The following is a 25,440-nucleotide window of genomic DNA, read 5'->3' on the forward strand; positions in this document are numbered from 1 at the left end:
AATTTTTTAGCCCTGAGCATTGTGCACGAGCCTATTATTTATAGGCACTGAAATCCACCAGAACGGGTTGTTTTAAATTCAGAATGGGTCGTTTTGGACTTTTTTGTTACCTATAAAATTTGAACCTAGAATTGCCCGTTCCTTGAGCAGAACGACCAGTTATGAATTTGAATTTTACATGTAATAGACTAGGTTAGAATGAGACGTTCTAACCTAGCATTACAAGCTTCTTTCCTAGATGGCCCGTTCTGATTTGGGAACGGCCCGTTCTAAGCTACTAATTCTAGAACTTTGTGTTTTGATCTCTAGATGTCATGTTAGCTTGTTCTGGTATTGTTTCCGGGCTTTCGGGAACTCCTTCTTCATGCTAAAAGTTCATTTCTTCGTTCATGTGCCCCCTGATGAAATAGGTGTCTACACTCGGTAGTCAACATGGGTAGGTCCATCCTAAAAGGGACTACTAGAGCACTAGGAATGGAATGAGTGAAAGAAGAAGATGGGTTGGAAGATCTAGATGAAGATGAAGAATCATAGAAACTCAAGGAAATAACATAAACTTTCATTCCACCTAGGAAATGAGACTTCCCACTATTTCTTAAACTCATAAAAGGGATTTAAGAGGACACACCTGGTAGGTACTTAATTCTTAGTTGCTTTAAAGAAGGTTAAGGAAGGGATGTTCTTAGAGTATTCGGAAAACAAAGGTTATAGGTAAATCCTTATGAAGGCTAAGGGGTCATATTTATAGGATTGAAGAGCTTCGAGAAATGAAGAGTCACACCTTTATAAATTATTAAATCTCTTTAAGATCAACAATTAGAACAAATGCAACTCTTTGTGTTCTTTGCACCTACATTTTTAGAATCTTCCTAAGGTATCTAACATGCCATCATCATAACTGACACACCTTGATATTACATATCTCAAAATGATGATGTATCTTGAAAGCAATGACTTCAAAACTAAAAGGTGGGAAACAAATGTTTTCCCAACAATAAGACAACAAACTCTTCTCCCAAGAGTTGAAGACTTGGAGCACTTATGTACTAAATGAGTCCCAAAATCCAACATTAAGGACTTGTTAGTTCTCTTCCTAATGCCAGAAGGATACTCCCTTGACTATATAATAAGGATCCTAGTATTGATTGGTTAACCAAACAGGTAGTATTCCTTAAGGTTGAGTAATACTCGGCATGTTGAACATATCCCTCTATAATCAAGTCTAGTAGATAATAATGTTCAACCATTACACAATAACAAAAGGTTTTAAATACACTTAAATTCCCTATCGATTAACAATATTTTCTCTCCTATATATACATTTATATTTCACCTTTAGAAGATATGCTCATTCTTGGGATTATACATATACACTTTGAACACCTGTTAACTTAGGCATCAAAGTTTTGTTGGTACAATCACAAATCTGAAGATCGAAAATTGAGGATCAAAGACTGAAAACTTTGGGATGAGGATGAGTACTTTTTTGAGCAAGTACAAGAGATAAATAAAAGTAGTAAAAACAAAATGAGTGAAACAAGAAGATAGTTTTTTAAAATAAAATTTATTTCGAAAGGTAGGTTCGTTCTTGAAATTACACATATACACTTTGAACACTTGTTAACTTAGACATTAGAGTTTCTTTTGTAGGTACAACCATTAATCTAAAGACCAAAACTCGAAGACTTTATAGAAAGAAAATGAGTACTTTTCCCAACAAGTACAAAAGATAAATAAAATAATAAAAAAATGAGTGAAAGAAGATATTTTTAAAATAAAATTTATTTCAAAAAATTAAAAGATTATTTATAGAAATTGGCAAAAAGGTTAAAAAGAAGAACAATATTTATTAAAAAGGAGAAATATATACATGCCATTTCTTTCATTTGTCATCTAAAAATATTTTTTTTTAAAATGATAAACAAACAAGACTCGACCCCGCAATAGTGCAAAGATAAAACCTCATGATATATACACCTCCTTTTTTTTAATAAGTACACCTACTTTATTCTTTTTTTTAAAAAAAATTCTTAAAATATTCATAGTGTTTTTTATTCTTTAATCTTTAATTTTATACCTCCAACTTTTAATTTACTACTTTCTTCTTCTTTTTCACACACTTTCCTTCTCTTTCAATTTTCATACACAATCTCTTGTCTTCCTCCAATTTCCCACCTATTTTAGTGAGTAATTTTAGTTCTCTCGATTTTTACATTACTCTCTTCTTTCCTCACCTCTTTCACTTCTTCACATGCACCTAGATTGTAAAATTGGTATGCAACAACATTGTAGGTATGTGCAACTTTCTTGACAGTTTTTATCGAACTAGACACACATTTTTTTCTTCCAACACTTCCTCTCTTTTCACCCCTCCAAAAATCCTAATTAAATTTAGTAATATGAAGAAAAAAAGTTCACTATTTTGAAGTACTGTGCGGGATAGTAAAATTAGTGTTTCAAAAATAATTTTTCAAAATTGTGTTTTTTAATACTTCCGAAAAAGTACTTTCCAGAATAATAAAGTTAATGTCCCGGAAAGTACTTTCGAGAAGTATGTTAAAACCTCAATTTTGAAACATTTTTTAGTAACATTAATTTTATTATTTCAAAAAGTATTTTCTAAAACCTTAAAATTATTTGAAGTTATATTTTTTAGACGTGTAAATGGGAGAAGTGCTCGAAGAAAAAATGCACATTTGCCTTAGCACTTTTGACATTATCGAGAAAGTCACACACGCCTATAATGTTGTTAAAAATTATTTCTAAGTTCTAAATGTGTGTGAAAACTAAAAGCGGGAAAGAAGAAGATAATAGTGAAAAAAATTGGAAGAAAGGGGGAGAAAGAGTAATGTAAAACTGAAAGAATTAAAACTACCTACAAAAATAGGTGGGGTGGAGCAAAAATTAAGAGGTGCATGTGAAAACCAAATTAAATATTAGATGTGTAAAATTAAAAAAATTATGAAAATTTTAAAAATTTGATTACTACTTTTTTTTATAAAAAAAAAAGAAGGAAATATACTTATAAAAATAAAGAGATGTATATATCGAGCCGAAGATAAATTATGGAAAGCCCTTTGCTCTTCGCAGCCCAATAGCTAACATATCGGGTTTGCTTGTGAAGCCCGTGATAAGCTCCAAAACATTAGAAGGATGTAGCTCTCTTGTCCAACATAAAATGAAAAGATTAAAAAAAAACAAACTGGGCTCTAGTCTATGCTACAATTTCTGCGACCATTTTCCATGACAGTGATCAATTTCAATTTATTTTCGATTTTTCATGATTATAAAAGTTTTTTAATATTTTATTTTATTTGTATTATTTTTGAACGAAAAGAGTAGAGGAAATATTATTTCGTTTATGTGCAAAATGCTTCAATAATTCATTCACGCCTTCTCTCACGTTGGTCCAATTCTTTAGGTTTTTTCTTTTCTTTTCTTTTCAATATATATGTTTCTCCCATTTGTTTATTAATTTCTACTCTATCATTTTGAGTTTTGAATTTGTTAATTTTCCATTAAAGTCCTCTCGTTCAAAAGTTGACTGAATTGTAGGTGTCGAAAGAATTTTCTTATATTTTTTTTTGTCGGCAACAATTAATTGTGTTTTTTAGTCGTTTTTTAAAAATAGATTAATATTATAATTTTATTTAATTATACTTAAATAGAATAATAATGTGATGAAATATAACAAATCTTGAATATTTAATTTTTTTTAGTGTTTAGGGTTAATAAATGGTGTGATTATATTTTCTTTATCATGTTATGGTGTTTAGGGTTAATAAAAAATTATTTTTGTGATAGTGATAAAGCATGTAATGAGATAAAATAAAATAAAAATAAAAAAAACTTAATTTCTCAATTTTAAGGATTCAAACAAAGCATAAGAAATTATCAAAAATATAATCAATTATGTTTTCAACCGGTAAATGTATAATTTAAGTATTAGTGTTCTAAAATCATATAATATTAGGTGTGCTTTACTTGTTTCTCTTACATATATAAAAACAAATTTGAATCCCATAGGTTCATTTTGTTTTTGCAATCTATTTTTTTTCTTCTGCATTTTCATTTAGTACCAGAGAAATATTAAATTAGAAATTTCTGGGGAAATTTAATAACGGCAAGTTAAAGGTGGGGGATAAGGTAGGGATGGCAAATAAACCCGTACCCGTGGATAATACCCGAACCCGTCCCGACTTTGACGGGGAATACCCGGTTTGACCGGGTACGGGGACGGGTACGGGTAAAACCCGATAAATTAAACCGGGTACGGGTATGATACCCGTACCCGTACCCGTACCCGATTTAATTATATTAAAAAAATTTAACATTTTATTATATGTAATTATTTATTATAATGTGAAATATTTATAGTTGTATAATTATTAAGAAATCTCTTGATTAAAATATGAGATAAAGAAATAATCTAATTATAACTATAATATAATAGAAAAATAATTTAAAAATATTATTTATTTTTTTTTGCAAAAAAAATAATTTTTTACGGGTACGGGTACGGGTACGGGTATACCCGATACCCGACGGGGACGGGGATGGGGATAAAAATCACATACCCGACGGGTACGGCTACGGGGATGAGTTTATGTCGCGGGGACGGGGACGGGTATCATAAAACCCGTACCCGACCCGCCCCGTTGCCATCCCTAGGATATGGGGATGTTTTTAACATTCTCTTTAATTTAAATATTGTACTCTTGTATTCATGTATCAACTCATACTTTTTTTTCCCGGATTGAATTTCTTTATGACAATTCATTTTTGAAAATTGTTAATCGACTATTATCTGTTATTGGTTTTAATTAGATGCATTGACCTGAATTATTATACTAATTTCCTTTATATAAGAAATAAGTAAAATTATTTTTATCTTAATTATAAGAAACACAAACTAATTAATTTTTTAATATACTAATTATAAATTTTTTATATTTTTAATTTATTGTAAAATCTATTAATGAGACATCAACTTATTTCTCATAAAAGTAAATGCAATAATTAGACAATTAAACATATAATTCATACCAATTAGTTAAAAATTAATTTTTAAATTACAAATAATGTCATTGAATGTGTAGGTGTGTTAGAGAGAGAAACAAAATATTGTTCATTTTTGGTAACTACAATAAAGAGTACCACATATTATATACAAAATCTTCTTAACATTTTTCTTTTTTTGCTTTCACCAATCGCGCATGGAGAAAAATTAAAGTCGAAATATTTGTGTATTGGGGAATTGAATACCCCTTCGGCTAGTGCACAACTCGAAAGAGTACTCGACCTAAAGGAAAACTGGATACTCATCATCACTGAAGCCATGTCATCCTAGGTCGAGCAGCCACCCAGAAGTCATGAAGGTCAAAGGCCAAGTACCAGTTTGGCTAATGCATACACTACTACAAAAATACTATTTAATATCGCCATATTTACATCGGTTCTAGTAGAACCGATGTAAATCATAAACGCGGTGACAAACTTGTAAATAAATAGAAAATAAAAACATACTTACATCGGTTTTGCTTATGACCGATGTAGAAATGAAATCCGGAGAGTTATTCTACATCGGTTTTGTTTACGACCGATGTAGAAATGGGACCTAATTTTCTCGCGCAGTGCACACTCTCCTTTCACTCATCAGTGACGTAAACCTAGCCGCCTCCTCCCACTCCCAATCCCAATCCCACTCCCAATCCCTCTCCTCCATCCACCAAGTTTAGTATACCCCTATTATTGAAGCCACATTTTGCTAATTTTAATTAGATAACAGAAATTTACTTCAACCCAGATTAAGGTATAAAATTCAAGTTATTAATCTCTTAATCAAAAAGACCTATCAGACCCAAATAAGTCACTATAAATACAATAATGATGGGACAAAAGGTATTTATGTTTATTTAATATTACAATATTATTGTTTTGTATCAAGTACTGACTTGAGAGTCGCAATGCTTTTGCAGGTACCTTCTCCCCCTTTTTGGGAAAAGGATTTGGAAAATTATTACCTCAACTTGGAAGAAGATCAAGTATTAGAAAGCATCAATGTAAGAGTATTTTCTAACAAGAATAATTTGTTTTCTACAAGTTGATGCGTTGCTTTGAGCTTTTGGACACATATTGTTGTGTCATAACAGATAAATGTAGTTGTATAACTATTTTTATTGAACTATCTAAAAGATTAAGATATACATAGGACTCGAAGAGATGAGATGCTTGCATATAGTCAAGTAGTTTTGACTTATCTTTGTGTTCACACCACATCATATTATTCTACCTATATGGCTACAAGTAAAGTTTTGTACAAAATGAAGTTTAAACCTTAAGTCTTACCTTATAAATAGAAACGGAGTTGTAGTAATTATTCGTGAAGCATATTGAATTGTTGATACAGTCAAGAGATTTAATTTGGGAGGTGCAAATGCATGGGAAGAAAAATAATCTATGGTTGTTAGCAAGGAAATAGCAAATAATAATATCATGTTCATGGTTTTAATTAAATTGCATTTGTAGTTATGATTGCTATGTCATGAAAAATCTCAACATTGTAAAATTGTAATAAAATGTAATTAGGATTGTTATTGAATATGGTTGCAGATACCTTAAATCCTGATATTGCATCCGTATAATTGCAATTTTAGACTGTAATAATTTGCACCTCCCAAATTAAAGAACCTTAATATTAATTCCTTAAAACCTTGATAATATCATAGGTCGAAATTAAGAATACAGAATTTGTTCGGATAAATTTTTATAGAAATATTTTTAGGACAACAAAATAAGAAAAACAATGAAATAACTTCTCTATAAATTAAAATTAATCTATACGTAAATTAATTTATAAAAATTCTCACTATTAATTTTTTCAAAATCTTATTTTTAACTTAAAAATAAGTTAGTTTAATTTATAAGAATCTTATTTCATTTTTATTTCTTATTTTTCTTTAATATAATATTGTTCAATTTAAGTATAAACTCTTATAAATTTGTTTTTGTCATTACCGATAAGAAATTTTAATTGTAATTCAATAAGTATTTATAGAAAATTTTACTCAAACAACCCGCATAACGTGTTCTCTTTTCTTTCCATATCATAAAATATTACACCCACAGCCACTTAACCTTAAAACTAATTTGGCTCCCACACCACAATTCATTGGAATCTCAAAAACACAAAGCAATGCAGGACAATAATATTATAACTATGCCTTTAAACTGGTCAACTAACAATGCTAATGAACTTTTCGTAATAGTTCATGGTTTAAACTTTATTTTGTGTAAAACTATCATATAGCCATATAGAGGGAAATGATCGATATGATGTGAAGATGCATAAAGATGATTCAAAAACACAACTTGACTGTATACAAGCATATTCTCATCTCTTCTGGTCCCAAACTCATTTTGCCCCACAATGATATTTTTATTTAAAATGTATTCAAGAAAGGAATTTTCTTTTCTTGAAGCCAAATTGTTGACAATGACAACAGTTAGCAACAAATAAGACAATAGGCAAAGGCAGGCATGTAGTTGTTCCTTTAAAGTGTACTAACAAACAAAAGCAGTGTTCATGTTAGGAATGTTGCAATCACGCCAACTTTAATTGGCCCATCAAAACAAAGTTCACAGTCTCTCCTTTTCCCTCTCTAAGAAAAGCAAGTTGATGAGGCCAGGTGGGTGTTGCAAAGCCAAAGATCAAAGTATACTTACTTGGAAGTCACTTTACTTTTAATATGGTACGTGTAACTCATGTGTGATGAAAATTAGTGCCTACAAAGTTACTTTGTTTTAGATGGCTCATTCCTGTTTAGACTATCCAGTTGCAACTTGTAGTACAAATCTACTCTTTGTTTTGGTTAGAATAGACTATGTTAAAAGTTACTTAAATAATCTTTTTTCTCCAAAATAGTAACTTAAATGAGAGATTATAATCTCTCTCAAACATACTCTAATCCAAAAAAACAAATGTCCATATATGTTATGTGTAAATTTGTAAAGGCAAACATGAAGTCAGATGCATTATGTAATAATTTAGAACAGAAAAAGCAAAAAGCAAAAGGTATATATAAAAGTGACTGACGAGATTGTGTATTATTTAGCAGCTGCACTTGCATACCCTACATTTGTGTCCTTAATTAATTCATTAAAAAAAATTTGTAATGGTTATTACGTTATTATCAGTGAGAAAGGAGAAAAATATTGCTTCAGGTTAATGTGTCTTGAAAGACATATCCACACGCGTACATACACCGGGAACAGCATCATATCATTCCCTAATTCATATAGAATCAATTGTTACACCGTAGGTTTACTCAACAATGCTCAAAATATGGTATTATCTACATGTTTGAAAACAAACTTCAAAGAATTTTTTTTATATAGAATTTCTATACTATTTATTTTTGGTAGAAATTTTTTTAATTTGTTTAAAAATTGTATCCAAACATGTTCTATATATATAGTGTGCAGAAAATCTTCTTTTTGACAACAATGCTTATATTTTGAATAGCGTAACTATTTCTGTTTCAACATTCAAGTTTTAAAATTAAAATTACTATTTTGCTCATAAAAGTGTATAAGTTAATTAAAAAAGTAAAGAAGTAAGTGAGTAAAAATAGTTAAGAAATAGAGTAATAATTCAATTATTTGATTTAAAAGAAATATAAAACAGAGAAATAAAAATAAAAAATAATAATTCTTTTTAATAATTTTTTTAATCAGTTGATTTTCTTAATCGTTATGCAATTTTAAAAAATAATTTTTGGGGTTTTAAAACCGCCGGTACCCTTTAAAAAAATATTTTAAAATGATTGTGGTGGTAAAAAATAAACACAAATATATGATAATAAATAGATAAATAAATAAAGATTTGGCAGTTTAAAACCCACACAAATTGTGAACTCATCCTTCTGCAGACCACTTTTTTATACATCACTCTGCATTTTTCATCTACTAAACCAATGAACTCATTTTCACTCTCCCTCCTACTTTTTACTTATTTTCTATCTATCCTTAATTTACTAGTGCAAAATATAAAATTTACGCCAGCGTTTTCTCATCGGACATAAAATTATCCAACGTAAAAAAGACGCGGTAATAATTTTGAAAATAAATCAAACTTTTTTACGTCGGACTACACTAGATCCTACATTTGAAATCTACGTCGAACAGTAGCCACATCCGATTTAGATTGTAAATTTTACGTTGGCCCTAGTGTAGTCCGACGTAACAAAGCTTTTTATTTCCCCTGAGTGCCTTCGTCTTCTTCACGCGCGCAAGGTTATTACACACTAAGGAAGCTTTTTTTGGTGGTGCGATTTCCGACGAAGGGCTCCTCAAGTACGTGTGGGCGTTTTCAGTCACAGCGATTTCTAGCAAAGGGCTTCTCGACATCCGTGGATGATTCCAGATCTTTCTGACCGATTGGATTGGGCGCTTTCTGGGTTTTGGATGATTTGAGGTTATTGTCTTCCTTCCATTGTGTATGAATCGTGTTAGCCCAAGAGTCTATTTTAATGTTTGCTTGCATGAACTTGTTCAATAAGGGTTTTCTTCCATTGCATTTCTCGTTGGTGTTAGAACTTATTTTAAACCATTAGTGCAAAAAAGGGTATTTACGTCACCCAATTTACGTCGCAAACACTAAACACCGACGTTGTAAAAACGCGGTGGCAGTTTCGTAAATAAGTGGAGACTAATTTACGTCGGACCTCCCCTAGTCCGACGTAAATGTGGGAATTAACGTCGAAGTCTCATAGTCCGACGTAAATTTACGTCGAGCCCCACTAGTCTGACGTAAATTTACGTCGGGCCCCCACTAGCCTCCAGTCTGACGTAAATTTCAGTCGGAGCAACACAATCCGACGTAAAAAATGGCCCTATATTCCCCCGCTTTTCATTTTCCATTCCCGCGCTCACAGTTTACAAGCAACCCCTCTCATTTTCTCTGAATTTCTGAGTCTCCCACTGCGTTTACTGCTACATTCAACGTATCCAAGTCTCTAAGTGTCAGCACGTTGGTCGTTTGAGGTTAGTTTGTTGTCCCCGTAATTTTTTTGTTCTTTTTTTGCTATTTGTTCCGCTGGAACGGCCCGTTCTGCAAGGAGAACGGGCCGTTCTGCAAGCAGTACGGGGCGTTTTGCAAAGAGAACGGCCCGTTCTGCTGGAATTTTTGTTGTTGTAATTTGTTGATATGGAACGGTCCGTTCTAGTTTCAGTACGGGCCGTTCCATTTTAATAATGACAGTTTAATTTTTTCAGGATTATGGAGGATTCTGGGTCTGGCAGTGGAAGGAGAGAAGGTAGATCTGTCACCCAATTGTCTAGGTTGACAGCTGGGCGCATTGCCAAGGAGAGGACACCGGTTGAGGTGGATCCTCGTTCTGGCAAGGCATCAGGCCCAAATGCTGCCAAGTTTAAGAGCTATTTGGGAGTCCTAGCTCGACGACATGTTTCTATTATCATTCCATCATGGGATGACGTTCAGGAGGTTGACAAGAACCTCATGTGGCAGGATATTCAGGTATATACTTTCACTTCCTTTTAATATTATATAACTTAAATACATTATTTATTATTTGTTGTTATTTTCATAGCAAAATTTTGACATTCCCAACACTGAGGGCATGAGGAGGAAGATGTTATCTGCCCTTGCCACCAGGTGGAGAGACTTCAAGACTTTCTTGACACGGGAGTATGTATTTGGAGAGCGCCAAAATGAGACTCCCTGTCTAAAGTACCAGATCACTGATGAGGAGTGGATGCAATTTTGTGCCACTAGATTGGACCCTTCGTGGCAGGTTAGTTATTGATAACTTTTACATTGACACAAATACTTAAGGTATATTTTAATTTATCTCATTTTCTTTTTTGTATTATTGCAGGCTAAAAGAATAGCTGCCCAAGAACGACAGGCAAAGAATGATGCACCCCATCTATTGTCAAGAGGGGGATATGAAAGAAAAAAAAAAGCAAATGAAGAAGGCTAAGGCACAGGCAGCAGGGGTTGAGGATGCTGACCGTGTGGAGTCACCTCCCCGCCATGAGATGTGGATAGCAGCCCGGACAAAACCAGATGGGCAAATGACTTCTGAGTCTGCAAGAGTCGTTGCTAGTAAAATAGTAAGTAAAAATATACAAACTAAGACTCTTCATTTCAACTCATTTAATTCATAAGATTTTTTAATCTTCCTTATTGTTGCAGGAGGGTTTAGTTGAGCAGAGCACCCAGGGCTCATTTGTTTCCGATGGTCGGAATGATATCCTCACAACAGCCATAGGAAAGCCAGAGCACGGAGGTCGTGTGCGTGGTGTTGGTGGTTCTTAGAGCCACCGAGATTTCTTTGGTGGCCGATCATCGAGGAGCATTGTCAACTCTTGCAGTCAAGAGGTTATACAGGAATTAGAGCAGAGATTGGAGATGCAGTTTGAAGAGAAACTGAAGAATATTGAAAAATAGTTTGAACAGAAGTTTGAACTTTTGGCTCGTTCTCAGCAACAGACTGCACATGATGGTGTTCGAGTCAGCACTAAAGGGAGTTGTGCTGCTCTAGATCCCTCACCGGATCAGACTCACACTGATGTACCAAACCAGTGTGAGTTATATGTTGAGGATGACCCCCCACGGTTAGTGGCTATTGGCCGAGTATTTGAGGGTGGCTCAACCATCCATGGTGTCCCTCTACAGCCAGACTAGACACGGGTTGTGGTTGACCAAGTTCAAGATGCTGCTGCTCCAGTGCCTTTGCCCAATACAGAGGTTCAACTAGTGGGGCAGGCAACTGGCACATTCTTAGCTTGGCCAAAACGTTTGGTCATGCCGCTTTCAGCACGGGCAAAGGTAATTATATTATTGCTCTTTTAGATTCTTATAATTCTATTATTGTTTAACTAATTTTGATTATTTTTTTAGGATTTTATCAATCGTGGTAAGGAAGTCATGAGAGAACCTCATGTTCATGATGCCAATATCGCAGAAGCTGAGGATGATCCCATATCTAAGCTTCTAATCAAATTACCACGAATAAAGAAGCATCCAATTCAATTGCAGTGGGACATTAGAGTTTTTGGAGTTGATAGCTCTGATGTTCAACTATACATATCTCTGCCTGATGCATTAGAGATTGTTGGGGGAAACTGCATGTTAAATATATCTGTCATACAGTTGTGGGCCATGTAAGTCATATTTTCTTTTATGAGTCTAAATTTACAATAATTACATTTAACTTATAATAATTATTTGTGTTAGGTACATGGACAAATTGAGTGTGGAGCAAGCACAAGCAAAAGTATATGGATTTATTGAGCCTCAATCCATCCAAAAATCAGGAAACACTCAGGTCCAGATCCAACAATATATGCAAACATGGATGAGTGACTCAAGAAGACATATATACATGGCTCCATACATTGACGGGTTAGTTTTTTAATTGGTTTTTTAATCATGATAATTTTTTAACTGATTTGTTTGTCATACAATGTAGGTCCCATTGGCAGTTAATGGTAATCATTCCTAAGGAATATACCGTGGTGTGGTTTTGTTCACTTCATCGAAAACCAAGTCACGAAATTAAAAGCCAATTACATGGGTAACTAAATTTTTTCATTATGTTTTAAAACTGTAATTATATATATTGGCTAACATTTGTTTTTATTTCAATTAATTAGAATCGTGTCTGGAGCTAATATATTAAGTGGAAGAGCTAGATCATCAAAGTCATTGCATTTCATATACCCTAAGGTTAGCAAATTAATTCATACAGTCAATAATATTTAAATTTATTGACTTTGGAATTAATAGTTATTTGTTTCTCATTTTAGTGTAATAAACAACAAGACTCGTTTGAATGTGGCTATTACATCATGTATTGGATGAAAGCCATAGTTTCTGCGGGTATTATTGATTCTTGGGCGCAGGTAATTCATATCAAAATTTATTTAACTATATTTACCTTTAGAATAATTAACATTGCATATTAATGACACTTAAATTACCTTTTCAGGTCTTTCAAGATCCATCTCCATTGCCCGAAGATGAGATGCTCAAGATAAGAGAACAATGGGCAACTTTTTTTCTAAGTTTAGTTAGTTAGATATTATGTTAATAGTTTGATAGTTAGTTAGTTTAGTTAGTTAGATAGCATTGACAAACATGTTTTATAGCTTTTTTAGGATAATAGGATTTACATTGTCATAATTTATGTTTTTTAAGATTTATATATTATTTTCTTTTTGTCATTCAATTTTGAAATACAATTTGAATTTCTATTCTGGACTGCCTGGTTTAGATTTGGTATTCTGGATTATATTTATATGCAGGTGTTGGGTATATCAATTTACAAACGTTTTTAAAAAAAAAAACTGCCACAATTTACGTCGAACGTGGCCTTGTCCGACGTAAAATTGTGGCATGATTTTGCCCCTTTTTACGTCGGTCTGGAAAAATCCCCGACGTAAATTTACGTCGTCTTTCAGAGGCGACGTAAATTTACGACTCCCGTATTAACGTCGGACCCTTTTCCGACGTAAAAGGGTCAAAATACACGATGTAAAAGACCCTTTGTGTACTAGTGAACCCTTCTTGGAATACAAGGGTTTCCTGATGCATGTTGAAATATGCTAAAGCCTTCTTGGTTAAGTTTGCTTGATGTAATAAAATCACAAAATTCTAAAACGAGAGCAGGGACATTCGCACGAGCGCAATGTAGTGGCACACTCGTGCTAGCGCAACATTTCTAGTCTTCCCAATGCGTTGATCTGAACGGGGTAAAAGTCCTATTATATTGTTTTTTATGTTAATTGAAGTTTCAATTAACTACTTTAGTGTTGTGTATTGATATGATATTAATTTGCAGCTATTACATCATGCATGTATTGGATGAGAGCCATAGCTTTTACAATATTACTGATTCTTGGGTAGAGGTAATTCATATCAAAATTTATTTAAATATATTTACCTTAATGATAATTAACATTGCATATTCACGACAGTTAAATTAATGTTTCAGGTCTTTCAAGATTCATCTCCATTGCCCGAAAATGAAATCACAAAGATAAGAGAGCAATGAGCAACTTTTTTACTTCGAAGTATATGATAGTTAGATTTCTAAGTTTAGTTAGTTGGATATTATGTTTCTAGTTTGATAGCATTAACAAACTTAGGTTCTGTAGTTTTTTTAGGATAATAGGATTTACATTGTCTTAATTTATGCTTTTTAAGATTTATATATTATTTTCTTTTTATTATTTATATATTATTCTGGACTGCCTAAGTTAGGTGTACTACTTGATTTTGTATTCTAGACTGTATGCAGTTTTTGGATGTATCAAAAAGTAAAGCAAATTTAAAAAAAATGCACAAATTTACGTCGGACTATACCATGTTCGATGTAAATTTATGTCGGACTATGTCATGTACGACGTAAATTTACGTCGATTAGTAACACATTCGACGTAAATTTACATCAGACATGGCATAGTCCGATGTAAATGTTTTACTGTTATTTTGTTAGTTTACAACTTTTTTTACGTCAATCATGGAGAATCTCCGACGTAATATTATGTCGGTTGTGTAAATCCAATGTAAATTCACGTCTTTCGCATTGACGTTGGACTTTTTTCTAACGTAAAAATCTCAAAATAATAAACGTAAAATACCTTTTTTACACTAGTAATTTTTGTGGTTCAGTTTGTAAAGCTCTAAAATATAGGGAAAAAAATATTTTTTAAAGTATTTTAAACACCTAATTTTCTTTTATGTATATTGATATGTCTTACACTTTGTCAATAAACTGACCTATTGATTCAAGAAACAAAAACCATGGACACCCCATGTTATGCTATTAGACAGAAGAAAAAGAGAGAGAAAAAGGAATATAGTTACTATTGGACTGTCACATTTCTTTGAGGTATATAATTAAGTGATCATATACCAAAAGTTGTTAGTAAAAGTAATTTAATATTTGTATTTCTTAATCAAAGAATAAGATTTAATTTCTTATTTGAATATGAGGTCTTGATTAAGTATGTGTTTGATTTTCCGTTGAAAACTCACAAAACCACCTTCAACAGAAAAGACAGAAAATGTTACTTCTTAATTAGTTAGATATTTTAAAATGTGTGTTTTTTCCATTCAACGAAATTCAATGATAAAATAAACATACCTTAAAAGTACTATTATATCATGATAGAAGTTGATTGTGAAAAATAGTTATACTTTCTTATATGACAAAAAAAAAAAAAAAAAAAAAAAAAAAAAGAGGAGAAACCATATATCATTATTCAATGATTTATTGGGTTGCAAGTAGGTAAAAATAGGGGTGTTGTTGTTTGTGAATCAAACGCATCAATTGTTTCGTATGTTGTTTCGTGTAGTCTTACAGGTTCGTCTTCATTAGTCAATTTGATGAGTTTAGACTTTATACTTTATCTTCATTATTTTGATGAGTTGGGTTTTTGTGATGTCTTTAGAATAAAAATGGCAACTATTTATTCTTTTACTACTAAAAATGTCAATTAGTTTAAAACTGGTGATCTTCGTTAACATTTGAAAAGCGAAATCAGAGTTCGAGGGTTTGTTCAATTTTAGCATCTTGTTTGCAAATATTTTGAATTTGGGACCATCTTTTTCCTCTTTTGCTTTTCTCTCTCAGATTTATCTTTCTTTTCATCATTGTAAGCTATGCTCGCCTTGGATCTACATTTTACTCACTTTTTCATAATTTCATCCCAAAATATTCACGCCCATGCAATGAAATCGATTTTTAAGGATGCCACAACCGAAATCACCATGATAATGATACAAAAATATTTTTATGAAAGTCGTTATTAATATTTTATTAAGAAAAAACTATGAAAAAAAAATCCTTTAAAGAAAAATTTGTCTTTGAAAAAAGGTTAGATTTGAAAATCAATTATGTATAAAGAAGATATTAATACCTACAACGCATGTTAAAAATAACATATTTAATTAATTACATAAAATTATATAACTTTACAAATATTTATTTTATTGTTAAGAAAGAAATATTTTTTATCCTTTATTTTTTTAAAACTTTTATATGTGAAAATAAGATTTTTTGGTATTTTTATTAATATAAAGAAACAAAAATTACACAAAGATTTAATTTATTAAATGGCTAATCAATAAAACCTTACAATAAAATTAAAAATAAACTTATTATTCAATGAATGTTATTGATTGCTGTATATTTTTTTTAATACTTATTAAAAAGAATAACTTCTATTTTTATGCATTTTATTTAAAAAGAAATCATTTTTATACAAGAATTTAAATTAACAAATGATTCTTCATTAAATCTTCACAATCACATAACTTTAAAGATAAGAATTATTATTCAATTGATGTTATCAATTGTTATATATTTGAATAATTTTGTTTCTGTATTTTAAAACACAAATAAAAAATCTATTTTAAAAACAAATTTCATAATAATAAACGTTTATTCATTGAACCAAATAGTATCAATTACTCAATTAACATTATACATTATTTTTCTAAAAAAATGTATTATCAAGAAACAATTTAATTATGAAAAATTACGCAAATATATAAATATATACAAACATAAAAATTGGTAAAGTTCTTTGAATTTTTATTATTTTTGTTTTACATTTACAAAAGTAAGTCACGTGTTACTCACAAAACTGGAATTAACATGTATTAATTGAGAACCACACATAAGTTATCATTTTTATTTTTAACTTGCAAAATTTTTATAAAAAAAAATTGAAGATAGAAAGAGCAAGGAAAAATAAACGAAAATTTACCTGAAGTGAAGCAACTTTCTTTTACTTTCCATTAGAATAAATCTTTTATAAAGGACAATGCAATGTCCATGTTCAAGGTTCAGTATGCAGTGTAAAACAAAATAATAATCAAACTAACCAAAGAACATGTGAGTTTAAGGATGTAAAAGCACAAAACCAAAACTTGTGTGACCTTGTGTGGCATTGCAAATGTATGTTGCAATGGTTTTTCTAAAAGTCAGTCACAAAATCTCCTTTTTCTTTTTTGCATCTGTATCCTCTTTTATAACTCTCTAAAATTCTTTTTTTATAGCTAAAAATATGCTTTAATTACCTATCACGATCCTCTTATTTTTTATTTTTATTTTGCAGTTGTAATTGAATAGTCATTTCATTCTCGCTTTATAACTACTTTTATTTAATATTGATCGAATCATCTCATATTCTTTCAAATATTAATCAAGTCTTACACTTCAATTTTTCTTTTTTATTTTCAATAAAATAGAATAAAATTTGTTATTCACAAAGACAAGGGAATAATGTCCATATTGTTGTAATTGTGTAATTATTGATCCCTAGCCTATTGTACAGAATTTATGAACTGTATGGGACCGTATTTAATTGAGGAATTTCATTAATGTTCATCATTAAAGTGCATGGGAAGAACACGGGACTAGTTGAAGTGATGAATCCCATAAAAATGCTAGTTTGCAATAAAATGAGTTTGTCAAGTTGGCACACCCTCAAAAACATATTTTATAAAAAAAAATTATTTATTAATTATCTATTTATGATTTATGATTTGTTTGTAAAGGAAAAATGGTTGAGAAATAAGGTGGAAATAGGAGAGTGATAACAAGATTAGAAAAAAAAAAGATTATAATTTTTATTATATTTGGTTAGGGAGAAAAATAGAAAGAAAATAAAGAGAAAAATTATTTTTTTAGAGATAAAATTAATTTTTTCCTTTCTTTTTATTATCTTTCAACTCAAATAATTTTAATTTTTGTTTACTCCTGTAATGCAGTTAGTAGGCTAGAGCAGGGCGTTCTAAACTACAAAAACAAGGGTGATTTAGTAGCTCAGAACGGGTTGCTCCCAAACTGGAATGGGTCGTTCCAGACTACTAAATAGGCTTGTAAATCCTAGTTGAGAACGGGCCGTTCCAACGCTAGAACGGGCTGTTCTGGTTTAAGAATAGGTTGTTCTGCATGTGAATTTTACGCATGACGAAGGAGCCCAAAACGGGCCGTTCTGGATTCAAAATGGGTCGTTCTAGCCACTCCTGACCTCTATAAATAGGCGTTGAGGAGGGAGAGAAAGGGAAAGAAAGAGAGAGAGGAAGGGAGAGAAGTTTAGAGAGAAGGACTCTGGTCCGTTAAGAAGCTTACTTTTGGAGGATTGAAGTCCGGGAGTCGAACTTTGGAGGAAACTTCTTCGTCTTCTCATTTCTTGGCTATTTCTGAGCCAATATTCAGGTTAGGGAAGCTTTATACATTGTGTTTTTGTTGAAATGGTTGAGTTGTTGGGTGCTTAAGTTGATTTATGTTGTTTACATTGTGTAAGTTGGCATGATAGATGAACTTTAAATATGTTGGTTTATTTGTAATTTGTGTCGAATATGTTGTATATTGTTGAAGTTGTTTATAAGGTTGTAAAGTTTTTAAGTTGCCTGATGAAGATGAGCTGATTAGTTGTTGACTTAAGTTGTTTATATGTTGTGTGCTAATAATATGTGATATGTTGTTAAAGTTGCTATATGTTGTGTATTTGGTGAAACTAAGTTGTTTTTATGTTGTTTATTGTTGAATTATTAATAAGTTGAGATGTATAAGTTGAAGTAGTTCATTGTTGTAAAGTTGAGATTGATAACTATAGTTGCTTATTGTTGTAAAGATGGTTATTGTTGTAAAGTTGTTATGACGCCTATAGTTGTAAAGTGATAAATTTGTCAAAGTTGTATAGTTGTATAGTTGAATAGAAAGTTGTCAAGTTGGTATGTGATGTCTATTGTTGAAAGCTGCTTTTAAGTTGTAAGTTGCCTTAAAGTTGTTCAATTGCTCTAAAGCTATTGAAGTTGATATTTTGATGACTAAAGTTGCCTATTGTTGTAAAGTTGAAAAGTTGGGGACATATGGTGAAGATATATGTCATATGTTGAGATACACGGTACTAAGATGATAAGTTGAAAGTTGTTTTAAAGTTGAATCCCTTAGTCCTGTGTGGGCGACATGGAAGTAGTCGATCCATGTCATGGTTGAATGACCAATTTGAGTAAGGTATCTAGTTAGAGATGTAGTCTTTGACTAAGTACTGGAGGGTGCGTGGTACTTGGAGGGAAGTGGGTGGGCTAACTCCATCTGTGGATTGGTTATGCAAGCCAAGGCTGTGGTAGGCCCATACCCAAACCCTTCTGCCTTGATAGTAGTATTGGACCTTTGAGTCTAAGTGACACACCTGAGCAATTGCCTATTTTTGTCTATACCTGGTTCTCTTCGGAGTTCTTAACGATGCCCTATACCTGACCTGGTTGAGATAGGTCAAACGTTGGATTCGGTAGGGTTTATGCTACCAAGACTGCTCAATCTCAGTTGTTGGAGATATCCTAGTTGTATATATGTGCCGACGCATTAGTTAGTTTTGCATGGGTTGTTGCATTCAAGTTGTATATAATGTTGTATGAATGAGTTGATAGTTGAGCTACTGTTATAAATACTATGTGATTGTGTTGTGATGAGTTGTTGATCACTAGGACTAGAGGAGAAGTTTTCAAAGTTGTTCATCCCATTGTGCGGATTGAGATAGTTGTGGTGCTCTGAGAGCCCAATTTGTTTAAAAATCCTCCTTGGAAAGTTGTCCCTTGGAGTGGATGATTTGTTGTTCTCCTCTAGGACTTGGTTGGTCCCATGTGTTGGCAAGGTCGAGGCACACGTGTATGAAGCAACCACAGTATAGGGGTCAGGCCGAGCTATACCGATTACAAGCGGCCAATTTGAGTAAAGTGCGATGTGTTGAAAGTGTTGTTGATGTTGTATATCTATTGTTGTAGGTGTTGTGTTGCTTTAAGTTGCAAGTTGAAAGTAGAATTCTATTGTTGTTTTTTATATGTTGATGCTATTTTTTTTATGATTATTGTTGTAAGCTTACCCTAGCATGTTTTTTCTTATGGTTGGGACTGCGATGACCATACCTTGGTATGCGAGCAGATCAGGATTAGGTGCTCTGCTGAACTACGTAAGCTTTTTTTTTGTTGGGACTCAAGAGGAGGGTTGAGTTGTATTTAGTTGATTGGTAGTATTTGACTACCTAGTTGTTGTATAGGATATTATTCCCTACTTTCAGTTATATATATTATGGGACATTTTAGTTGTGTATTCTCATTATATATATAATTGTTTAGTAGTGAGATTTTATTTTATACTTGTATCTGGACGCTATAGACAGTTTGAGACCTAGCGGGTCATTACAACTCCCCTACTTTCTTTTTCCTTCTATCTAAACAAGTCATTAATTCAAGGTAGAACAAGAAAAAAAAAAGGAAGAAAATTGGAACAAACAAATCAAAATCTAAATATTTCTTGAGATATCTCTCGGGAACGGAGAGGAATGGAGACAAGGACCGTAAGAATGTTAAGAAGAAAAAAAAATCCATGTACTTATATTATTTATGGATAAAGTCTCTTAGGATAGAAAATGCACATTTAAATGGGCGTATGCAATTAATAGGTATGAGTATTTTTCATATTTACGTGTTAATAGGATAAATATAGGTATTATAGTATCGTATTTATTAATATTCAATTACATAAATACTCATATATATATATATATATATATATATATATATATATATATTTTAGTAAGTACCTTAACAATTATCTTTTAATAATGAGGTATTGTACTTCATTATCTTGTATTTGAATTTATGTGTAATCAAATTATTTTATTTTAATAATTATTGTTTGAACTTTAAATTTATTGAACGTTTAAAATTTAATATCTAAAATTCACTTATTTTTATTAGTATAATTGTGAAAAATATTTGAATTTTAATTTTATATTTTTTAAAAAAATTTATTTAGATTTTATTTAATTTTTAGTTTTATAATTTTCAAACTATTTTATATGCATATTTTTATAACCTTAAAAAATTATTACGACTAATTAAAATGTATGGTTAAAATGTTTTGTAAAATATTTTTAAACTATTTTTTTAGTAAATAATTACAGATATCCGTGGATATTCATGAATATTAAAAAAAATCATAGATACATATTTAATGAGTACTGCATGAATATAAGAATGAGTACGAAACAAATATTTTTCTAATGAAAAAAGTAATAAAAACTTATTGTCCATATCTTCCTCGTTGCGCTCTACTGATATCTTTAGTTATGTGATATATATATATATATATATATATATATATATAAGGCAAGGTTCAACAGGTATACGAGCTGACCTGGCATGTTTAAGGTTTGGCCCACGAAACTTACATTTTATATAGGGCAGGCAAGTTTGGTTCGTAAAATAAATAAACTTTTTTTTTCAAGTTTGTACCCAACCTACCAAAACTCGCGGATAAACAGACTGGTCCGTAGTTCTAAATAATTATTTGAAAACGTATTTAAAAAAATGTGTAAAATTATAAGGAGAAAAAATCTTTTTATTTTAAAGTTAAATTCCATCACACTAAAATTTATCAACATTTAAAATGATCTTAAACACTAAATATTAAAATGTTAAGATTAACAATATTAACAATACTTATATAATAGCTAGTATCAAACATTCAATAATAAAAATATTAAAATGTCTTAAAAATAATATAAATGACAATTATAATCAACTAAATATAGTTTTTAATGTTATAATAATTTAAAAATTTAAATACATAACCAAATATTAAAAATTCAATATCTAAAAAATTAATTAGTGAAGTCCACGAGAAAACTCATGAGTCCACAGATCAAGTTTATCAAATCCGCAAACTTCATAGACCAAACTCAAAAATTAGATATAATTATATAAATTTGAAAAAAAAAATCATTATTTGTGAAGCTTGGTAGTGGTAGCTTAATATATCGGCTCGTAAACCTAAATCCATTGACCTATCCCTAATCATCATCCTTATATCTCCTATACTCATTTCTCTAATCCATATGTGGGGTGTACCTGTCTGAGGGCACACTCCTAATCTTCTGTGGTGAAGGGCCGAACGGGAGCTTCAGGTGGATTCTTCAGAGGGGGGAGGTACCTGCAAAAGGCACTTCGATGCTCAAGTCAGGACAAGCACGATTTTCTAGGATAATAATTGAACAGTCACATACATCGTTACGTGTGATCTATTTATAATACCTGACATGGGCCTGAGCATGGTGGGCCTTCTCTAACATTTACCAAATTAGGTAATACGATGTTAATTGGCTGATTATGTCTTAATCATGTACTTGTCCTTGCTAATCGTGATCATTGTTGTAATCCTTGCTTTATCCTTCGGCTCATTATCGAGCCGACAAGTAAATGCTTGGGTTGTTGGGTGTCTTCGGCCATTGGCCGGGCTGACAGGCATTTGTTCAGTTATCCAAGCTCTATCGGCATTCGGCCGAGCCGATACGTAGCGTATGGAGACGCATCGTGGTGCTATTCTTATTGGTCATCAGCCGAGTCGAGGTTGCTAGCGAACTCTTCTCTGCCTTTGGTTGTATGCCGAGCTGATGTTAACGTCGAGGTTCGTGGGGGCGTGGTTGTTTTCAGTCCACGTGGGTGTCTAACGGAACGGCACGTGTTGGTCCACGTGACCGATAGGATCCCTCCGGTACACAAGCCCCCCAGCCTTGAGGAGTGGAACGACGCGAAGGGTAAATGTGATATGTCGGTTGCGGGAATTGCTTGAAAATGTGGGGAATCGTGACCATGGGGTGTGTTTCTTGGGGATACAACTGGTGGGCATTGATGACGCATGCGAGGGGTTACAACTGTTGGTGGAATGCCAAGGGTTGTAACCGTTGGGCATTGATGACGCGTACGAGAGGTTACAACTGCTCGTGGAATGCCAAGGGTTGTAACTGTTGGGCATTGATGACGCATACGAAGGGTTGCACACTGTAGACCGTTGGATCAAGTTGATCCAACGATGTTCAAGGGGGTGTGGCGTTTGAAATGATTGCAAGGGAGGCCAATAAATAGGCGTGGTGGTGGGGACCCTAATGTGTGTAACCTGTGTGTACTCCGAGCTGAGATCAATTGAGTTGCAGCGTTCGAGTAGCTTTCAACGAAGACCGATTAAGTTCTACATTTAGGTACGTAATGGCAGATGTTAATGTTGTTCATATCGGCTCCTCTGGGATACAGGTGACTCTGCCGGCGCTGGGTCAAGAGCAGCACTAGACCGACACCATGTATCGGCTTTGGCTTCCAATGGGTCAGACGATGCGGGATTCGCTTCGGGGTCAGGGCGCACAGCAAGTGAGGGTGATTCTTCATCTGTAGTAGCTTCAGATGGCCGGCCGGCTACGGCCTCTAGGCAGTTTGCACCTATCGAGACTCCTGATTATTCATGGGTGCATGGGGAGGTGGGCAGTGTTCACTCTCGGTATACCGACAAGAATTCTATTGCGCTCTTCATTTCGGCTGTGAAGTTTCTAACCTTCCCCGAAGAAGAGGAGCCTTCTCCAATTTTCTTTCAGCCGTGCCGAGGCAATGGCGGGCCGAATCCGGACTTCTTCTTCTTGGATCGAGGGAATTGTAAATATCATTTCTTTTATGTATACGACTACATGTTTCGCGATCTGAAGGTAACGCTGTCGTTTGATGAGTATTTTGCCGGTATACTATGGTTGTTAAACGTGGCTCCGACCCAACTCCATCCAAATACTTGGGCCGCGATGCAAGGGTTCAGACAGTTGTGTCTGGCTCTCGACATCAGGCCCACTCCTCACCTATTCCTATACTTTTATTCGTCTCGGCCTACCAAGAAGGTTAAGTGGTTGTCTCTGGTCCGGCATGCCGACTGTTTGCTACAGCCGTTTACCACTTCCTATAAGAAGTTCAAGGTAGGGTTCATCAAGGTAATGATTCGGCCGACTACAAGAAATAAATACTTTTTTGATGCTGAGGAGAGGCCGATGTTCCCGCTCTACTGGACCCGAAAACCGCGCAAATATGATACGGTGTCGAAGTCCCGAATGTCCCCGGAGGAGCGGTCTAGCTTGAATTTTTTGGAGAAGCTTCCTCGGCCTTTGTCGTGCCGACCGTTGGTTCGACTGTTTGAGTCGGCTAACGTGACAGAAAAGTTAATCGGTATAGTAGCTTTCTTACTTGTTTAAATTCTTACGTTATCATTGATTTTGACTAATGATGTGCAGGTATCATGGCGAGTTATGGAGACGACGATTTGGACATCCGTCATCTGATCGGAAGCCGCGTGGCTTCTGCTCCGGCCACGAGGGCCCCGACAAGCGCGCGCAGGTGAGAATCAACCAGCTCCCCAAGGCGGTGGAGCAGGACCGACTGCCAAACCAAGGAAGGGAGGCAAGGGTCCAACTCGGCCCCAAAGCGAAAAAAGAAGGCCCGAAGAAGCGAGGGCCGAGGAGGAGAGCCGCCAGGCCAAACATCAACGCGTGGCCAACCCGACCGTTCCGCAAGGCTTGGTTCGATCAAGCTTCTTGGCTAGCAACGTCAACGCTCAGGATTTCCTAAGCCAGGACTTGACCTCTAAATCGGGGCAAGGGGTTCTGAGCCACATGAGCTCGGCTTAGAAATGGAGCTTCTTTTGCGAGTTCCAAGTGCGGGCGATGGCATTAGCACAAAGTATTGTGATGGAGCCGAACGGCGAGGCCAATGGGCTTCGTCGGCAATTGGCTGAGCAGGAGAAGTCTCTACAAGAGACGTTGACGGCTCTGACTGACGCCCAAACAACCAACAGCAAATATCAGGCCGAGCTGGATGCCAAGAAGCTTGCCTTCGGGGCTTATAGGGAGAAGGCACGCAATAAGGTCCTCTCTCAGCATCAGGCTGGGTTTTCCCAGGCGGCTCGGCAGGCATGCTTCTTTGGCGACTTCCCCCCTGAATTTCACCTGGATATGACAAAGGACTTCTTCTAGGGTAAGTTGGTGGACCTGACCTCCATTCCTTCGGACCAGCAAGCCGACGAGGAAGCTCTGGCGCAACCGACTGGGCCGAATGAAGAGGAGATGGCGTACGAGGAAGTTGCGCCTGAAGATGGTCCGGTTCAGGGGGAGACGGAGGTGGGGTCTTAAACTTGTTTCTTGCTTAGTTCTTTTTGTAATGATGGGCCGATAGTGCCCTTTTAATGTACTTGCTTGGGCCGATAGTGCCCTGTTAATGAATTTGAATTTTACTTGTTGTCATATATTGGTGCAACATGATATATCGCCTTTTTCGAGAAGGAAGACTTGTAAATATTAATGTACGCCGCATCCTTGGCCGAGAGAGATCTCGGGAGGGAAGACTTGTAAAAATTAATGTAAGCCGCATCCTTGGCCGAGAGAGATCTCGGGAGGGAAGACTTGTAAAAATTAACCTAAGTCGCATCCTTGGCCGAGAGAGATCTCGGGAGGGAAGACTTGTAAAAATTAATGTAGGCCGCATCCTTGGCCGAGAGGGATCTCGGAGGGAAGACTTGTAAAAATTAA

General features: G+C 33.9%; 1 protein-coding gene across 1 annotated transcript; it reads left to right on the forward strand.

The window, feature by feature from the left end:
- The first annotated feature begins 11,932 nt into the window (after positions 1-11,932).
- On the forward strand, positions 11,933-12,621 carry LOC145953908 (uncharacterized). Its single transcript, XM_083067679.1, has 3 exons — positions 11,933-12,189; positions 12,263-12,430; positions 12,498-12,621. Exons 1-3 carry the CDS (start codon positions 11,954-11,956, stop codon positions 12,604-12,606), a joined length of 513 nt encoding a protein of 170 aa, XP_082923805.1. The 5' UTR covers positions 11,933-11,953; the 3' UTR covers positions 12,607-12,621.
- Positions 12,622-25,440: the final 12,819 nt, after the last annotated feature.

Source organism: Cajanus cajan, chromosome 1 (assembly GCF_000230855.2).
Source record: "Cajanus cajan strain Asha chromosome 1, NIPB_CcT2T_4, whole genome shotgun sequence".
Taxonomy (NCBI): domain Eukaryota; kingdom Viridiplantae; phylum Streptophyta; class Magnoliopsida; order Fabales; family Fabaceae; genus Cajanus; species Cajanus cajan.